Genomic DNA, 17,556 nt, shown 5'->3' with positions numbered 1-17,556 from the left:
GGACTAGGGGTTCTCTACTGCTGCAAGGGTTAAATTCTTGGTTATACTTGGGAACCAGTGAAAAAGGGCTCTTATCCAATTGCTTTTCTCTAAGGCACTCCAGTGCCCACAGCCATTCTGACATCCTCAAGTCAATATGCATGGCCAATAGTCCGGCGGAGGGACTGCTCACAAGCTAGAGTGCCAGGAGAAGTGTTCGATAAGGTACAGGGAATGACCAGAGACTGCGGGCATAGTACAGGAGATGACCAGAGACTGCGGACACAGCACAGGAGATGACCAGAGACTGCGGACACAGTACAGGAGATGACCAGAGACTGCGGACACAGTACAGGAGATGACCAGAGACTGCGGACACAGTACAGGAGATGACCAGAGACTGCGGACACAGTACAGGAGATGACCAGAGACTGCGGACACAGTACAGGAGATGACCAGAGACTGCGGACACAGTACAGGAGATGACCAGAGACAGCGGACATACTACAGGAATGACCAGAGACAGCGGACATACTACAGGAGATGACCAGAGACAGCAGACATACTACAGGAGATGACCAGAGACAGCGGACATACTACAGGAGATGACCAGAGACTGCGGACATACTACAGGAGATGACCAGAGACTGCGGACATACTACAGGAGATGACCAGAGACTGCGGACACAGTACAGGAGATGACCAGAGACTGCGGACACAGTACAGGAGATGACCAGAGACTGCGGACACAGTACAGGAGATGACCAGAGACTGCGGACACAGTACAGGAGATGACCAGAGACTGCGGACACAGTACAGGAGATGACCAGAGACTGCGGACACAGTACAGGAGATGACCAGAGACTGCGGACATACTACAGGAGATGACCAGAGACTGCGGACACAGTACAGGAGATGACCAGAGACTGCGGACACAGTACAGGAGATGACCAGAGACTGCGGACACAGTACAGGAGATGACCAGAGACTGCGGACATAGTACAGGGAAAATACCAGGGACACAGTACAGATGGCCAGAGACTGCGGACAGTGCAGGGGATGACCAGAGACTGCGGACAGTGCAGGGGATGACCAGAGACTGCGGACAGTGCAGGGGATGACCAGAGACTGCGGACAGTGCAGGGGATGACCAGAGACTGCGGACAGTGCAGGGGATGACCAGAGACTGCGGACAGTGCAGAGGATGACCAGAGACTGCGGACAGTGCAGAGGATGACCAGAGACTGCGGACAGTGCAGGGGATGACCAGAGACTGCGGACAGTGCAGGGGATGACCAGAGACTGCGGACAGTGCAGGGGATGACCAGAGACTGCGGACAGTGCAGGGGATGACCAGAGACTGCGGACAGTGCAGGGGATGACCAGAGACTGCGGACAGTGCAGGGGATGACCAGAGACTGCGGACAGTGCAGGGGATGACCAGAGACTGCGGACAGTGCAGGGGATGACCAGAGACTGCGGACAGTGCAGGGGATGACCAGAGACTGTGGACAGTAAAGGAGTTTACCAGAGACTGCGGACCTTTGGGGAGGGAGGGGGAGCGGGTACCTGAATTTGACAGGTACCCGCTCCCACTTCCGCGGTGTTGTCCTTCCCTCTTCTTCCTGCGCCGGCTTCTGTGACAGTCGGGTGCCCGCTGCGCTTTGTGAATGGCTTGGCGCCTTCTGGGACCTGTGTTGTGTCCCAGAAGACACCGCACCATTCACAAAGCGCAGCGCATGCGCAGTGGGCACCCGGCTGTCACAGAAGCCAGCGCGGGAAGACTGTGCAGCGCTGGAACGAGGAACAGGTAAGGCCCTGCAGGAGAGAACAGCTGAGCGGCCGGCCCGGTATTCTGACATGGTGGCGGCAGAAATACCGGACCGGCCGGTTTATATTCGCTCCATAAGACGCACTGACATTTTCCCCCCTTTTTGGGGGGGGAAAAGTGCGTCTTATGGAGCGAAAAATACGGTATATACACACACTATATAGGCATCCCAGTCTTAGTTTTAGTCCGTAGGGTTCAATATTGAATTGGCCCACAATTTGCAGCTATAACAGCTTCAACTCTTCTGGGAAGGCTGTCCACAAGGATTTAGGAGTGTGTCTAATGGAATGTTTGACCATTCTTCCAGAAGCGCGTTTGTGAGGTCAGGCACTGATGTCGGACGAGACGGTCTGGCTCACAGTCTCCGCTCTAATTCATCTCAAAGGTGTTCTATCAGGTTGTGGCAGTCATATTGGAACAGGAAGGGGCCATCCCCAAACTGTTCCTACAAAGTTGGGAGTATGAAATTGTCCAAAATGTCTTGGTATGCTGATGCCTGCACTGAAACTAAGGGGCCAAGCCCGACCTCTGAAAAACAACCCCACACCATAATTCCCCCTCCACCAAACTTTACACTTGGCACAATGCAGTCAGGCAAGTACCATTCTCCTGGAAACTGCCAAACACAGACACGTCCATTGGATTGCCAGACAGAAGTGTGATTCGTCACTCCAGAGAACATGTCTCCACTGCTCTAGAGTTCAGTGACAGCGTGCTTTACACCACTGCATCTGATGCTTTGCATTGCACTTGGTGATGTAAGGCTTGCATGCAGCTGCCCGGCCATGGAGACCCATTCCATGAAGCTGTCTATGCACTGTTGTTATGCTAATCTGAAGGCCACATGAAGTATGGAAGTCTTTAGCTATTGACTCTGCAGACAGTTGGTGGCTTCTGCACACTATATGCTTCAGTATGGGCTGAGCCCACTCTGTCATTTTACGTGGCCAACCACTTCGTGGCTGAGTTGCTGTTGTTCCCAGTTGCTTCCACTTTATTATAATAATAATAATATTATAATTTTGGATTGTCTTTTAACAAATAAATTGATCTGTGAATTTGGTATTGCTGTCCAGAAGCTTGTTGAAAAGTTTGCACCCTATCCCTGTAACAGTAGGACATAAATGAGGGGAGCAACTGTCACTAGGATACAAATAGCAATAATAATACTACAAAGATGTGCTTTTGCTGCAATCTGTGTCTCTAGTGGAGAGATTTCTTATCACTTCATGTGATAGAGACACAGACCAAATAAAAATCTGACAGGGGTCCCATACCAATCCCACTTTGTTCAAAACAAAAAAAAAATGTTGTAGGCAGTAAAGTTATAACTAAATGCAGTTTTTGCATTTTAGTTTTGGACAGAGTTGAGAATGTTTTGTTTTTTTTTTTTGTGCTGACTATGTCCCTGTTAGGGAGACTTACCCTCTCTATTTGTCCTATTTACTGTTCTCACCATCCTAAATTGTTTTGGAGAGAGATTCCAACATTTGTCAGTTTTTATTGCTGTTTGGGCTCTAATTAGGGAGATTCACCCCCTCTATTTTCCCTGCTTTCCATTTTATTATTATACAGGATTTATATGGTGCCAACAGTTTGCTCAGCGCTTTACAATATAACGGGAGACAATACTGCAACAATACAGTTCAATACAAGAGGGAAAGGAGGGCCCTGCTCCTTGGAGCTTACAATCTAGGAGGGAGGGGCTAGTGGTACAAAAGGTAGTGACTGTGGGGGATGGACTGGTTGGAAGAGTAGAAGATTCCGTTATTAGCTGAGAGCAGGATAGGCTTCCCTGAAGAGAGAGGTTTTCAGAGATCGCCTAAAAGTGAGCAGAGTAGGCGATAGTCTGATAAATTGGGGTAGAGAGTTCCAGAGGATGGTGGAAGCTCTGGAAAAGTCCTGGAGATGAGCTTGGGAGGAGGAGACAAGGGAGCTAGAGAGCAGGAGGTCTTGCGAGGAGCGGAGAGTATGGTTTGAGTGATATTTAGAGACAAGATCGTTGATGTAATTTGTGGCAGTTATAAATGGCTTTATACGTTATTGTTAATGTTTTGAATTTTATCCGTTGGGCAATGGGAAGCCAGTGGAGGGATTGGCAGAGAGGGGTGGCAGATACAGGACGGTTAGTAAGGTGGATGAGTCTGGCAGCAGCATTCATGATAGACTGAAGAGGGGATAACCTGAGATTTGGTAGGCCAATCAGGAGGGAGTTACAATAGTCAAGGCGAGATATAACCAGGGAGTGAAAAAGTTGCTTAGTGGTTTCCGAGGTTAGGAACGGGCGTATTTTGGAGATGTTGCGGAGGTGAAGTCTACAAGATTCGGACAGTGATTGGATTTGGGGGTGAAAGGACAGATGGGAGTCTAGGATTACACCTAGCACCCTGGCATGAGGGGAGGGAATGATGATTGTGTTATTGGTCTTGATGGAGAAGTTAGGGGAGGGGGCACGGGCTGGGGGGAATACTAAGAGCTCAGTTTTGGAAAGATTGAGTTTGAGGAAGTGGAGTGACATCCATGCCGATATGTCGCTTAGTAGGTTAGTAATGCTAACGGTCGTAAAGGTGGTGGGGTTGGTCTGCTCCTGTCTCCACAGAGCACCTTCCGAGTCCTCCCAAACCCCCCCTCTATCCTTCTCCTCCTTTGAGGCCCACTGCATCCGACTATTCTCCCCAACCCCCCTAAGGATTGCTGTAATCTACCAGCCTCCTGGACCCGTATCCCGCTTCCTTGATGACTTTTCCGCCTGGCTACCCTTCTTTCTCTCCTCCGAGCTACCCACCATCATACTTGGAGATTTCAACATCCCTGTCAACATCAACAACCCGGCCACATCCCAACTTCCCAACATCCTTACCTCCTCTTTTACACTCGCGCAGTGCATACAATCCACCACCCACTCCGACGGGAACATCCTAGAACTTGTCTTCTCCCATCTCTGTGCTCCCCACAACATCACAAACACCCCCTTTCCTTCTCTGTCTCTTCGTCCTCAAACGCCTACCCCTCCAAATGTCATACTATTACCGGCCAAAATCTCCGCAACCTGAAACCTGCCCCCCTCCACTCTGCAGCTGATCAACTTTACGACCGCATCCTTCCCCTGTCCTGCCACGACAACCTATAACAACTCGCTGTCAACCGCTCTTGACTCGCTAGCGCCTTTAACCACACGAAACATCAGACCCCGACAGCTCCAGCCCTGGCAGACTAATCACACCAAAACTCTCAAACGACACAGTCGTGCGCTGGAGCGACTATGGCACAAAACCAGATCCCAACTAGCATTCACCCGCTATAAATCTGCCTTCCACACCTACACTTCCTCCCTCCACGCTGCCAAACAAGCCTACTTCCTGACCCTCATCAAGACCCTCTCCTCCAATCCTCACCAGCTCTTCTCCACCTTCAACTCTCTACTCTCTCTGCCCCCACCTCCACCCAGCACCTCACTCACCGCCCTCGAGATTGCCAATCACTTCAAAAACAAGATTGACACAACCCGTGGGGACATCGCCGGTGCCCAGACCTCCTCCCCACCCATCTCCTCTCACACTGCAACCCCCTCATCACCCCTCTCCCTCGGCCTCACCACTGTTCTGACCTCCACCCCACCTAACATCCCTCACACTGAAACCCCCTCCACACTCCACTCCTTCGACCTTACTACCATTGAGGAGGTCACCAAGGTCTTCTCACCACCTGCCCCCTCGACTCTGTCCCCTCACAACTCCTACGACTTCCCTCCTCCTCCATCCTACGCTCCCTCACCCACATCTTTAATCTCTCCCTCTCTTCCGGCTCATTCCCCTCCCTTATGAAGCACACGCAGATCACTCCCATACTTAAAAAGCCCACCCTAGACCCCACTGACTCGAACAACCTTAGACCCATCTCCCTGTTGCCATATACATCCAAACTCCTTGAGCGCTTAGTCTACAATCGCCTAAGCTCCCATCTCAACGACAACAACCTCCTCAATCCCCTACAGTCCGGATTCCATCCCCTACACTCCAACGAAACTGCCTTACTCAACCTCTCCAACGACCTGCTAACCGCCAAAGCTAATGGCCACTATTCAGTGCTCCTTCTCCTCGACCTCTCTGCTGCTTTCGACACAGTTGACAACCCCCTCCTCCTCAAGACACTACACTCCCTTGGCCTCAGAGACTCCGCTCTCTCCTGGTTCTTGTCCTACCTATCACAACGCTCCTTCAGCGTTACCTATAATGATACCACCTCCCCCTCACTCCCCCTCTCTGTTGGGGTCCCTCAAGGCTCTGTCCTCGGGCCCCTTCTCCAGCTACACCTCCTCCCCTGGCCAACTCATACACTCTCACGGCTTCAACTACCACCTCTATGCCGACGACACGCAAATCTATCTCTCAACCCCTCGCCTCACCCCCTCAGTCTCCGCCCGAATAACAATCCTACTGAATGACATATCAGATTGGTTGTCACTTCACTTCCTTAAACTGAACATCTCCAAAACCAAGCTCCTAATCTTCCCCCCCAGCCCGCACACAACCCCCTACTGACTTCTCCATCACGTCCAACAATGCCATCATCAGGCCCGCCCGGCAGGCCAGAGTACTTGGTGTCATTCTTGACTCCAATTAATCCTTTCAGCCCCAAGTCCAATCACTAACAAACTCATGCAGACTCCACCTCCGCAACATCGCAAAAATCCGCATGTTCCTAACCCCAGCAACCACTAAGCAGCTCATCAACTCCCTCATCATATCACGACTCGATTACTGCAACTCCCTCCTCACTGGCCTGCCTCGCCACAGGCTATCCCCGCTTCAGTCTATCCTGAATTCTGCGGCCAGACTCATCCACCTTACCAACCGCTCCGTTTCCGCCACCCCCCTCTGCCAATCCCTCCACTGGCTCCCGACTGCCCAACGTATCAAATTCAAAATCCTAACACTGACGTACAAAGCTGTCCATCATACTGCCCCGTACTACATCAGCAACCTAATATCCAAATACCACCAAAAACACACTCTCCGCTCCTCATAAGACCTCTTTCTCTCTAGTTCCCTGGTCTCTTCCTCCCATGCCCGCCTCCAGGACTTCTCCATGGCGTCACCCATCCTCTGGAACTCCCTACCCCAATCCATCAGACTATCGCCTACTCTCCTCTCCTTTAGGCGCACCCTGAAAACCCACTTCTTCAAGGAAGCCTTCCCTACCCCCTGCTAATTGCTGACCTCCTCCACTCTTCCTACCACTCCATCCCCCACAGCTTTTCCTCCTGTACCACTATCCCCTCCCTCCTAGATTGTAAGCTCCAAGAAGCAGGGCGCTCGAACCCCTCGTGTATCGCATTGTATTGTTATTGTACTGTCGCATGTATTGTCTCCCCTTGTATTGTACAGCGCTGAGCGAACTGTTGGCGCTTTATAAATACTTTATAATAATAATAATGCAAGAGGAGACTGAAGGGATGAGGTGAGGGGTAGAAAGATAGATTTGTGTGTCATCAGCATAGAGATGGTACTGAAAGGCATGGGAGTTTATCAAGTGACCAAGGGAGGAGGTGTAGATGGAGAAGAGAAGGGGTCTAAGGACAGAACCTTGAGGGACCCCTACAGAAAGAGGGAGTGAAGAGGAGGAGGCAGCGTTATAGGTAACACTGAAGGAGCGCTGCGATAGGTAGGAGGAGAACCAGGAGAGAGCAGAGTCTCTGAGACCAAGACAGTGGAGTTTTTTGAGGAGCAGGGGATGGTCAACCATGTCAAAAGCCGCAGAGGGGTCAAGTAGTAAGAGTACAGAGTAGTGGCCATTGGTTTTAGCTGTTAGTAGATCATTAGTGAGTTTTAGTAGGGCAGTTTCAGTGGAGTGTAGTGAGCGAAAGCCAGACTGTAAAGGGTCAAGAAGATTGTTGTCGGTGAGGTGGGAGCTCAGGCGATTGTAGACTAAGCGTTCTAGGAGTTTAGAGGTAAATGGCAGCAGGGAGATGGGTCGTAAGTTGTTCAGGTTGGTGGGGTCCAGGGAGGGCTTTTTAAGTATGGGAGTGATGTGCGAATACTTTAAAGGTGAGGGGAAGGCATCAGTAGTGAGGGAAAGGTTGAATATGTGAGTGAGGGAGCATAGGATGGAAGAAGAGGGTGACCGTAGTAGTTGTGAGGGGACAGGATCCAGGGGGCAGGTAGTGAGACAGGCTTCTGAGAAAACTTTAGTGACCTCTTCGGTAGTAGCAAGGTCAAAAGAGGAAAGTGTTGAGGGAGGTTTAGTATAAGGTATGGTAAGTGGGATGGATGTCTGTGCAGTGGAGATGCCCCTACGAATTGCGTCAATCTTGTTTTTGAAATGATTTGCAATCTCGTGAGCAGTGAGTGAGGTACTGGGTGGAGGTGGAGAAAGTAGAGAGTTAAAAGTAGAGAAGAGACAACGAGGACTGGATGACAAGGTATTAATAAAAGTGTCAAAGTAGGCTTGTTTGGCAACATGAAGGGAGGAATTGTTTAAGAAAGCAGATTTATATAGGGTGAATGCTTGTTGGGATTTGGTTTTACGGCACAATCGCTCCAGCGCACGACTATGTTGTTTAAGATTTCTGGTGTGGTCAGTCTGCCAAGGTTGTAACGGTCAGGGCCTGATGCTTCGTGTTGTTTGAGGAGCAAGTGAGTCTAATGCGGATGAAAGGTAACTGTTGTAGACCGCAGTGGCCAGGGCAGGACAGGAGAGAGATTCTGTCATAGAGTTTGTCAGTTGCAGAGTGGAAAGGAGCAGGGTTCAAGTTGTGAAGGTTTCTGCGGGTAATTGTTTGCCGCTTGGAGGAATAGGTGTTTGAAGACGAGGACATTGTAAAGGTGATGAGATTGTGATCAGAGAGAGGAAAGGGGGTGTTTGTGAGGTTGTAGGGAGTGCAAAGATGGGAGAAAACAAGGTCTAATGTATTCCCATCAGAGTGAGTGGAGGACTGTATATACTGTGCTAATGCAAAAGATAAGGTTAGGTTAAAGAGTTGGGATGTAGCCGGGTTATTGACATTAATAGGGATGTTAAAATCTCCGAGAATGATAGTGGGTAGTTCAGAGGAGAGAAAGTAGGGTAGCCAGGCAGAGAAATCATCAAGAAAGCGAGACACTGGTCCAGGAAGCTAGATCACTGCAATCTTCAGAGAAATGGGAGAAAACAGCCGGATGCAGTGAGTCTCGAAAGAAGACAAGGATAGAAAGGGAGGGTTAGGGAGGACTTGAAAGGTGCTCAGTGGGGATAGAAGCAAACCAACCCCACCACCTTTCCGACCACTGGGTCTGGGTGAGTGGGTCCAGAGGAGCCCTATATAGGAAAGTGCTGCGGGAGAAGCAGAATCTGCTGCTTGGAGCCAAGTTTCTGTAATTGCTAGTAGGTTAAGGGAGCGGGAGACAAAAAAGTCATGGACAGAGGTGAGCTTATTACAGACAGAGCGGGCATTACAGAGCGCACATGAAAAAGGGAGGGTGGTTTTTGGGAGCACGGGGACTGATATTAAATTTAGGGGATTGCGGCTATTCCCGGAAGTGGTGTGGGGGTGAAATACTGGAGGACCAGGGTTTGGGGAGATATCCCCAGAGGTTAGGAGAAGAAGGGTGAGGAAAGTAACATGGGACCGGGATGTACACAAGTGCACATGCCTTCCAGTCCTGGTGTTTTGGTCAGCAGGAGAGTGAAGTATCAGCAGGAGGTGATGAGAGCAGTAGTAGGGAGATGGTAGCAGTGAGGGTGAGATGTACAAGTTTTGGGGTGGAGCAGAGGGGTAAAGAAGTGAGATTTTGGGAACGCAGGAAAGTAATATGAAAAGGAGGAGTAGAGGGGACATATTAAAAGGTACACGGAGTGGGACTCAGACTTGTAAGAGATGTTTCCCAGGGTGTTTGCTTGCAGTCTGTCCAGCATGCAGTAGAGTTTCTTGTTGTTGTATCTTCCTGCTGCTTGAGTTATTCTGCTTTAGTTCAACTGCTGTGTTTAACTGCTTCTTCGCACTCTTATCAACAAAGCACTCATGCAAAAGCAGCACCCCATCTGTGACTGTGCCCGCCATTTTATCATCAAGAGTGAAAGAAAATTCCAAATTTTGGGTTGTCCCCAGAACAGGAATCAATAGGAAATCTTCCAGTGGGGCGCTAGTTCTAGTGACCCTGGTAACAAGAAGGAGTTCCCCTCCCTTTGGAGAGATTTCCCCTCACTTCCTGTTTTGGCTATGGGACAAGAAATGGGGGAAAATCTCCGCAGTGGGATACAGACAGATGGCAAAAAAAAACTGACATTGGTTCTAACCCTCCCTTACGCTATCCAAAATGAAAAACGTTTTGCCTTTAGTTCTACTAGCGGGCAGCGGCTGCAGCATTGGGAACATGTTACATTTTCCACCCTAAAACCGTGTGGAACAAGTAATATGTTCCCAATGCTGAACTTCTACTTTAAGTAGCTGATGTTAAACTTGAGGTTGTACATTTGCTTACTGCTCACATTCTTCCAAGTCTCTCAGTCATAAAATACAATAATCTTTTACTGCTTAAGGGCTCATTCACACAGGCTGAAAAAATGTACATTTAGATGCATACAACAGATAGTTTTGTGCACATCTAAATGCAGCACTATAGTAACCAATGAGCCAACACACACAGAGATTAATTATGAACACAGGCAGAAAAGATGCTGTATTTAGACACAATCAGCAGGTAGTTTTGTACACATCTACACACAGCACTATAGTAATAAGTGAACCCATACACAGAGCTGCAACCACATGAAAATGTTTGCTGTGTTTAGTCAAACACAAAAAAGTAGGAGACAGCTGCAGATTTTTCTCGTGTGGTTATAACCACGCGTATATAAAGAGGAAATGCACTGCATCTGAGCATCACAAAGAAATCACTTTGAAAAACACCTCCCAGCATTTCTGTCCATCACCATCTTGAGTAAGGGCAGATGATTCATGTAGCATTTACTTCCTAAAATCCATCTGCCCCTAGCTCAGGCAAAGGCTGAGTTGAGAAACCTCCCTCCTTAAGACTGCTGGGATGTTTTACATCATTTGCCTAGGCATAGAAACCAAGAAGTAACTAAAGAAATGTTTTAAACAAGTAAATATCATATACTTTCCTATCTATTTACTAATGCTAGCAGCATAAGCAATAGCAATAGTTCATGTTGATTGAGAGTGAAGTTCCTCTTTAACCACTTCAATACCGGGCACTTATACCCCCTTCCTGCCCAGGCCAATTTTCAGCTTTCAGCGCTGTCACACTTTGAATGACAATTGTGCGGTCATACAGCACTGTACCCTATGACTTTTTTATAATTTTTTTTCACACAAATAGAGCTTTCTTTTGGTGGTATTTAATCACCACTGAGTTTGTTTTTGTTAAATAAAACAAAAACACCTGAAACTTTGAAAAAAAAAACACACTTTTCTTCATTTCTGTTATACAATTTTGTAAATAAATAAAATGTCTTCATAATGTATTCTTTTACATTTCTTTGGTGAAAATAATAATAATTGAATTTGTTTTTTTTTCAAATGTTTCTATTATTTTGTTTATTTTTTATTAAATTTTTTTTTTTACTATTTTATTTTTTAGCACACTGTGACCAAAGCAATACAATGTTACCATAGTAACATCAAAGTACTCTGGGCAAGTGATAAGGTTTTTTTTTTTTTAACACAGTATGATTGCTAATACCAATGTATTTAATTGATATTTGCAATCATTGTTACTGAATGAAACTTGATTCATTCAGTCTTTTGTTGTGATTAACTGTGATTGAGCAAAGCTGATCACATGAGGCAGATGGGCTGTGATTGGCCCTGTCTGTATCATGTGACTTCCTTGACCAGTCACAGCGGTCACATGACAGTGGCAATGGGTTGGTGTAGTGATATGTCATCGGCTGTGTCCCGTGGACACAGCCGATGACAGATCGCGCCACTGGGTAGCCCAGCGGCCGCGTGAGCGACTCATTTTGACAGGATGTTATCTGACGCCAAGTCACAAAGGTGTGTCCCGCCCGGCTGTCAATCTGCTATAGGCCAGGCGGGAAGTTAAGATGCATATTTTACACAGGATCTTCCATGCAGAAAATACGTATTTAAATGCAGCGCTTTTTCTGCCTGTGTGAATGAGCCCTAATTGATGAATGGATAAACAGTATCACTATGTGCTCTTGCTCTGTGCACATCATCTTGACGTTTTTCAGTTACACTTTAAATAAGCAAGTCAATGTCTGTAAATTCTTTAGAGGGGAAATTGTGAATACTCAATGAGATTTTTAAACTTTGGCAAATACCTAGATGATGCGGAAGAGGATCAGTGATACATTGAGAGTGATTTAAAATAAGATCTTGGCTAAATTCATATCGCCCTCTTCAACACACATTCACACAAACTTCACTATAGATGTCATGTAGGCTTAAGAAGGTTGCAAGTATAAGGTAGAATCGATAGTAGATGTTTCAGAACCAGCTATTCAGGATTGCAGAAACCGGTCGCAACACACACAAGACTCCTCTTACATTTATAAAAAATGAATAGAGAGCCAGAATTACACTTGGCATTCAGATCTGATATTTAATACATATGTGATGTGATAGTTTGACCTTGGACTTTTAAGTTCCGGTTTACAGTGATGTGCATCTTATGTGGATTAGATCTGATCCAAAAGGCTAGATTCACATGTCATCTAAAAAAACATTGTTTGCTATGAATGTATTTGGTGCAATTTTGAACTGTTAAAAAAAAAAGGGTCCTGTGCAAGTTTAGTGCAGATTCGGTACAAATTTTATCTCCAGCTATGCCAAATCCCCTCAGAAATCGCTTTAATTTGCATTAGAATCGCACCTGTCACTAAAGAAATCACACTGAGATTACATCAGATTCCCACTGCATCAATGTGAACCTAGTCTAAAACATTTCTTTACTGTTACCTTTTGCAATATAACTCCCCCTTCTTTTTAGTCTTTTAAACAAAAAGTGGATGATTTTGATATTTTGTATAAGGTATTTAAAAATGTAATTTGGCTCAGACAATAATAATGTAAAGTCTGTCCCCTTGTCCAGGAAATGAAACATTTTATATATGGCTGAATTATAAAATTTTACAACTATTTAAACCCTTTATGAAAGCTTTATGGTGTGAACACATCTGTCATGTTTGATCTTACAAATACTTACACTTCAGAAGAGTATGGTAAACATTTTTCTTTTTAAATTGTAGGTTTGCAAATATACATGATGCTGAAGTGCCTAGGTTGTGATGAATGTATAACATGGCATCATCAGAATCTCTGGATCAAGACATTCCGTTGTTCAGCCTTTCACCATTCTGGGCTAGATGCCTAGTAGGAGTTGTGTCTTTTGTGTGCTTTGTAAACAGTTATAATGGCAACTTTGTCTTCGATGACTCGGAGGCCATCATCAATAACAAGGTGAGGGCTGACATATTTTACTGCCTGTACAAAAATGTATTCTTTCTTAACCACTTCAGCTCTTCTACCTTTATACCCATTATGGACTTTTTACATTTTTGCTATGGGCCTGTTTATTCAGCAATAACTTTGCCATTACCCAAGTTACCAGAGTAATAAATACATTGTTTTTTGAGGAGGATAAATTGGGCTTATTTTGACAGTATTGTCCTGTATAAATATAATTTTGTATATGTGATTTAAAAACAAAAAATGTAAAAAGAACAAAGATTAATTTAAATAAGATTAATCTGACAACCCGACTGTCAGCTGGAAATGATCCTATGGCTCAACAGCTGCCCAACCATTTCCGCCCAACCATTTCCACCCTCCCACTGCCATGTTTTCTGGGCTTCACAGTTCCATCTGCAGGCCAGGGATCTGCATGGTGAGTGCTGTCAGGTAGTGGGCAGTGAGACTAGCGAATATATGTTCATTGATCTCCCCTAGCTAGAATGAACACAGAAAGGGTATGCACATCACTTCAAGGCTCAGTTGTCACGTTCCCCAGTCACTGTGGTGCGATCTATGCTCCATTGCACATATTGACAGCAAGGGTGGGGGGTTTACACTCCCACCTGCTAGCTGTGTGTAAACCTGCTGTCAGGGAAAAGTGATCCCATCCCGGGAACATTGAGCCAAATACCCCAACCACTCCCCCTCCCCCATGTGCGTCCTTCATGATAAATAAATAAACTTTAGTGCAAAAATATAAAGGCACAACCAAGCATATAAACTCCCACATATTGATGACCTGTAGGGTTTTTTTAAGCATCCTCTATGGAAAATTTAGGGTAATGAAGGTTGTTGCTGTTTCACGGGCCCATACATATTTATATTTTACCAACAAATTGGATAGCCTATTTCATGTCTGTGCCCAAAAACTAATTTTAGTTTAGGTTTTAATTAAACTTTTTGTCTTAAAGTGTTGTGCTAAGATTGTGTGATGTAGAAAATTGGAACTACTGCAGTTTTATTCTCTATAGGGTCTTTGCTTTCAAAAAATATATATTGTTTTGGGGATTTTCGTAATCTTCAAGCTCAAAATATTTTTTAAGCGTGTGCAAAAACATCTTGACATCAAAATGGTTAAAGGTGAACTAATCCCATAAAGTAAAACTGTTTTTCCAAGTTTTGAATATAGGGTGAAGTGTTGGAAACACTTTCTGTTGCTATGTGTGTCCCCACCAGGAAGGTCTAAACTCAGCTATTTGTTCTGTGGACTAAATGGGAGGGAATGTAACCACTTGAGCTCCAGAAGGGTTTACCCTCTTCATGACCAGAGCATTCTTTGAGGCAGCTGCAGGAATCATACCAGTATAACCACTTAAAGTCCATCAACATAACGGTATGTCACTGGTGCTTGTTGGGCATACATGTTATGTTCTTTTTTATGCAGCCTGTGGACTGAACAAAAAAAAGAAAAAGAACAGATTCCTCCTCCATTCATATCAATCAATATGGATGAAGAAATCTTTGCCAGAAAAACTGTGTAGTATGCCCACCATTGGAATCTACTGCCCTGCATCCACCCACTTCTAATGTTGGGCATACATGTATAGTTCCTTTTTTCATTCAGTCTGGGGGCTAAACAAAAAAAAACAAACTAAACAACAGATTCCTCCATTCACATTGATCGATGTGGATACAGAAATCTCTGCCAAAACAAAAGTGAAAAAAAATATATGGCGACGCATAGGAGTGACCACTTCAGGTCCCTCATGCTTGGGCATATATGTTCTTTTTTCTTTTTTTTTTACTGCGGATGAGACCTCTGCTCCTGCAATGCTGTAGGCACTGATGTATGTATTCTGAGAGCAACACCCTGCTGCTGTCAGAATCAGCTCTGCGGCTGATTGTCATTCCTGCGATGCAAACAACAATGGTACACATTAACAAAATAACATTAACTCAATAAAAGAACAACTTTTTTAGTTTTTTTATTTTACTTTTTTTAACTTTTTTTTTTTCATCAGAACCGTAACTATAAACTTTCAAGCCTTTCATTCTAGGATCCCTCAAAATGTGATAGTTTCCTGACTGTCTAACATCTTTTGAGACCCTTGTGTGTGAATTGTGTGCCCTAGAATGTGCTGTGCTTTACTCTATATTAAAACGCCACTAGTGTGTGGAAGTAACGGAAGCAGTCCTTGAAGCAGAGACCAGGTTGGTCAGGTCAGAAGGGACAGAAAAAAAAACGGGTGTCTCGTCTTATTCCACGTCTACAACAGACACATCTTTTTTGGGGTAACCTTTGGATTGGGGTACCAGGGAGGACATCAGGAAAATGCCTCTCTTGCAGCTGGCTCACTGTATCTGGATTTGGGCCATAGCACCATCTGGATACAAAAGGGTGATGATGGTCGCTTCCTGAAATTTTAGGAAGGTATCCACTTCTTCCTGTTGCTTTGTAAATCACAAAAGCATTATATATTAAAATAGAGAAATACTTCTTTTGTACCAGTGTCTAACTTTGCCCCATCAACATTGGTCTGTATTGTTGGGGGAATCTAGCAATTTTTCTGTGGTTGCAGGAAAAGAAAATCGCATAATCTTCAGCCATGTCTTGACCATCCATGCAGATAAATTTCATTATAAACAAATGCTGTTTAAAGTAATTTTTAAAAAATGCAACCAATCGGCTTCTATCTTCTGCTTGTTCATTTAAGTTTTGAAAATGAAAGTGAAAATAAAATCTGATTGGTTGCCATGCACAGCTGCTTCAGTTTTGATAAATTCCCCTAAATCTCTATAGCTCAGGGGTCAGGAGAGCAGAATGCACAGGGTACTTTAAAGAGTGATCATTTTATTTTTTTTACCATTTTGCACAGCATTTTAGTAAATATAGGGGGTTATTTACTAAAGTTGGAGAGTGCAAAATCAGGCTCACTTCTGCATAGAAACCAATCAGCTTCCAGGTTTTATTGCCAAAGCTTAACTGAGCAAGCTGAAGTTAGAAGCTGATTGGCTCCCATGCACAGCTGCACCAGATTCTGAGTGAACAAGTTTTAGTAAATCTCCCCGATAGTGTCCTGTTTGTGTTTTTAAATGTGTATTCCCCAATTGACTAATGTATTTACAGATATAAAAGTGAATTTTAGTTGTACTTGGAAGGTTTGCAGTATACACTTTCTCCTAAAATCCGACAGGAAAAAGCAGACTGATGATGTAATCTTAGTCTACTACTGGCAGAAGGAAGCATTTCCTTTGTTTTCCCCTCCCATAGTGATCACTCACTCGCAGTAATTTCTGCTAAATAACAGAGTGAGAGGCAGAAGCAGGGGGAATAGCTGTGTAAACAAACCCACGAGCAGTCAGCCAATAGCGTAAAGCACGGGAACCAAGATTTACTTGATTGCATCATCCCAGGGTCAAAAATCTTAGACCACGGAGAATACATTGACCCTGTATCATAACTGAACAAAGATGTAACCAGTTTTCTTGAATATTCCCTCACGAGCATGCTCCTGTAATATTTGACATAGATATACGATTAACTAATTCGGGCAAAAGTAGCTGAATTCAGATACTGTGATGTCATTTCTGTTGGTATCCAAAATAAGGTTAATTTAAAGATGACGTTTTATTTCTATATAATATATTTATTTATTCATTTTTGAAGCTCTACAGCTTCAGTGACATTACATACCTGTCCTGAAAGTTGTCCCACATCATGCTGGCAGCTGGATGCTGGAGAAATCTTCACTGCAGGGGTGCTGCACCGTTTAGGAGACATTCACATCAGCAATAGCGGATCACGTCACTGAATTCAAGGCACACTGAGTGTGTCCTGAATACAGAGGGCCGTGCTGCTATGATGAATCTCATGCACATGCATGGGAGTGACATCACCGTTGCCTGATCATTCACACAGCAGGAGACTGTGAACTCAGTAGGAAGACTGTCTGCAGATGGGGACACCAACAGCAGTGACAGCTCAGCGCTGGAGTGTTCAGTATAAAAAAGGTAAGTCTGCCATAATGTGCTAGTATAAAAAAAAAAGTTGTAGACATGTTTGCTGGAAGTTTAGACACAGGATGAGGCTGGGGCACCCCTAAATTAAAGGTTTCTCCAGGATCTAGCAGCATGACATGGGACATCCATCATTACAGGTAATTACTGTCACTAAAGCTGTGGAGCAAAAATTTAAATCTGCTAAACTTCAGCTTAAATAAGGCCATAAGACATTTGTAAAGGCCAGCAATACAGTTAAAGCAATTGGTATGACTACTGTAAATCACTGGGTTATTACACATCATATCATTGCTGTATGTGTTTGATT

At 45.0% G+C, this 17,556-nt stretch overlaps 1 protein-coding gene across 3 annotated transcripts in view; it reads left to right on the top strand.

Moving 5' to 3' along the window:
• TMTC4 (transmembrane O-mannosyltransferase targeting cadherins 4) overlaps positions 1 to 17,556 on the top strand; it is a 186,354-nt gene that overhangs the window by 6,749 nt on the left and 162,049 nt on the right. For all 3 annotated transcript variants that reach the window (XM_089679945.1, XM_089679946.1, XM_089679947.1), the window contains one exon: positions 13,025 to 13,235. In XM_089679945.1, coding sequence (XP_089536071.1) covers positions 13,068 to 13,235 — 168 coding nt within the window. In that variant the 5' untranslated portion in view covers positions 13,025 to 13,067. The remainder of the gene's footprint in view (positions 1 to 13,024; positions 13,236 to 17,556) is intronic.

The sequence above is a fragment of the Staurois parvus genome, unplaced genomic scaffold (assembly GCF_062004578.1).
Source record: "Staurois parvus isolate SC_StPar_1 unplaced genomic scaffold, SC_StPar_1.0 ptg000233l, whole genome shotgun sequence".
NCBI classification, from domain to species: Eukaryota; Metazoa; Chordata; class Amphibia; order Anura; family Ranidae; genus Staurois; species Staurois parvus.
Note: the sequence above shows the minus strand (reverse complement) of the source record. Positions and strands in the feature narration are given on the sequence as shown.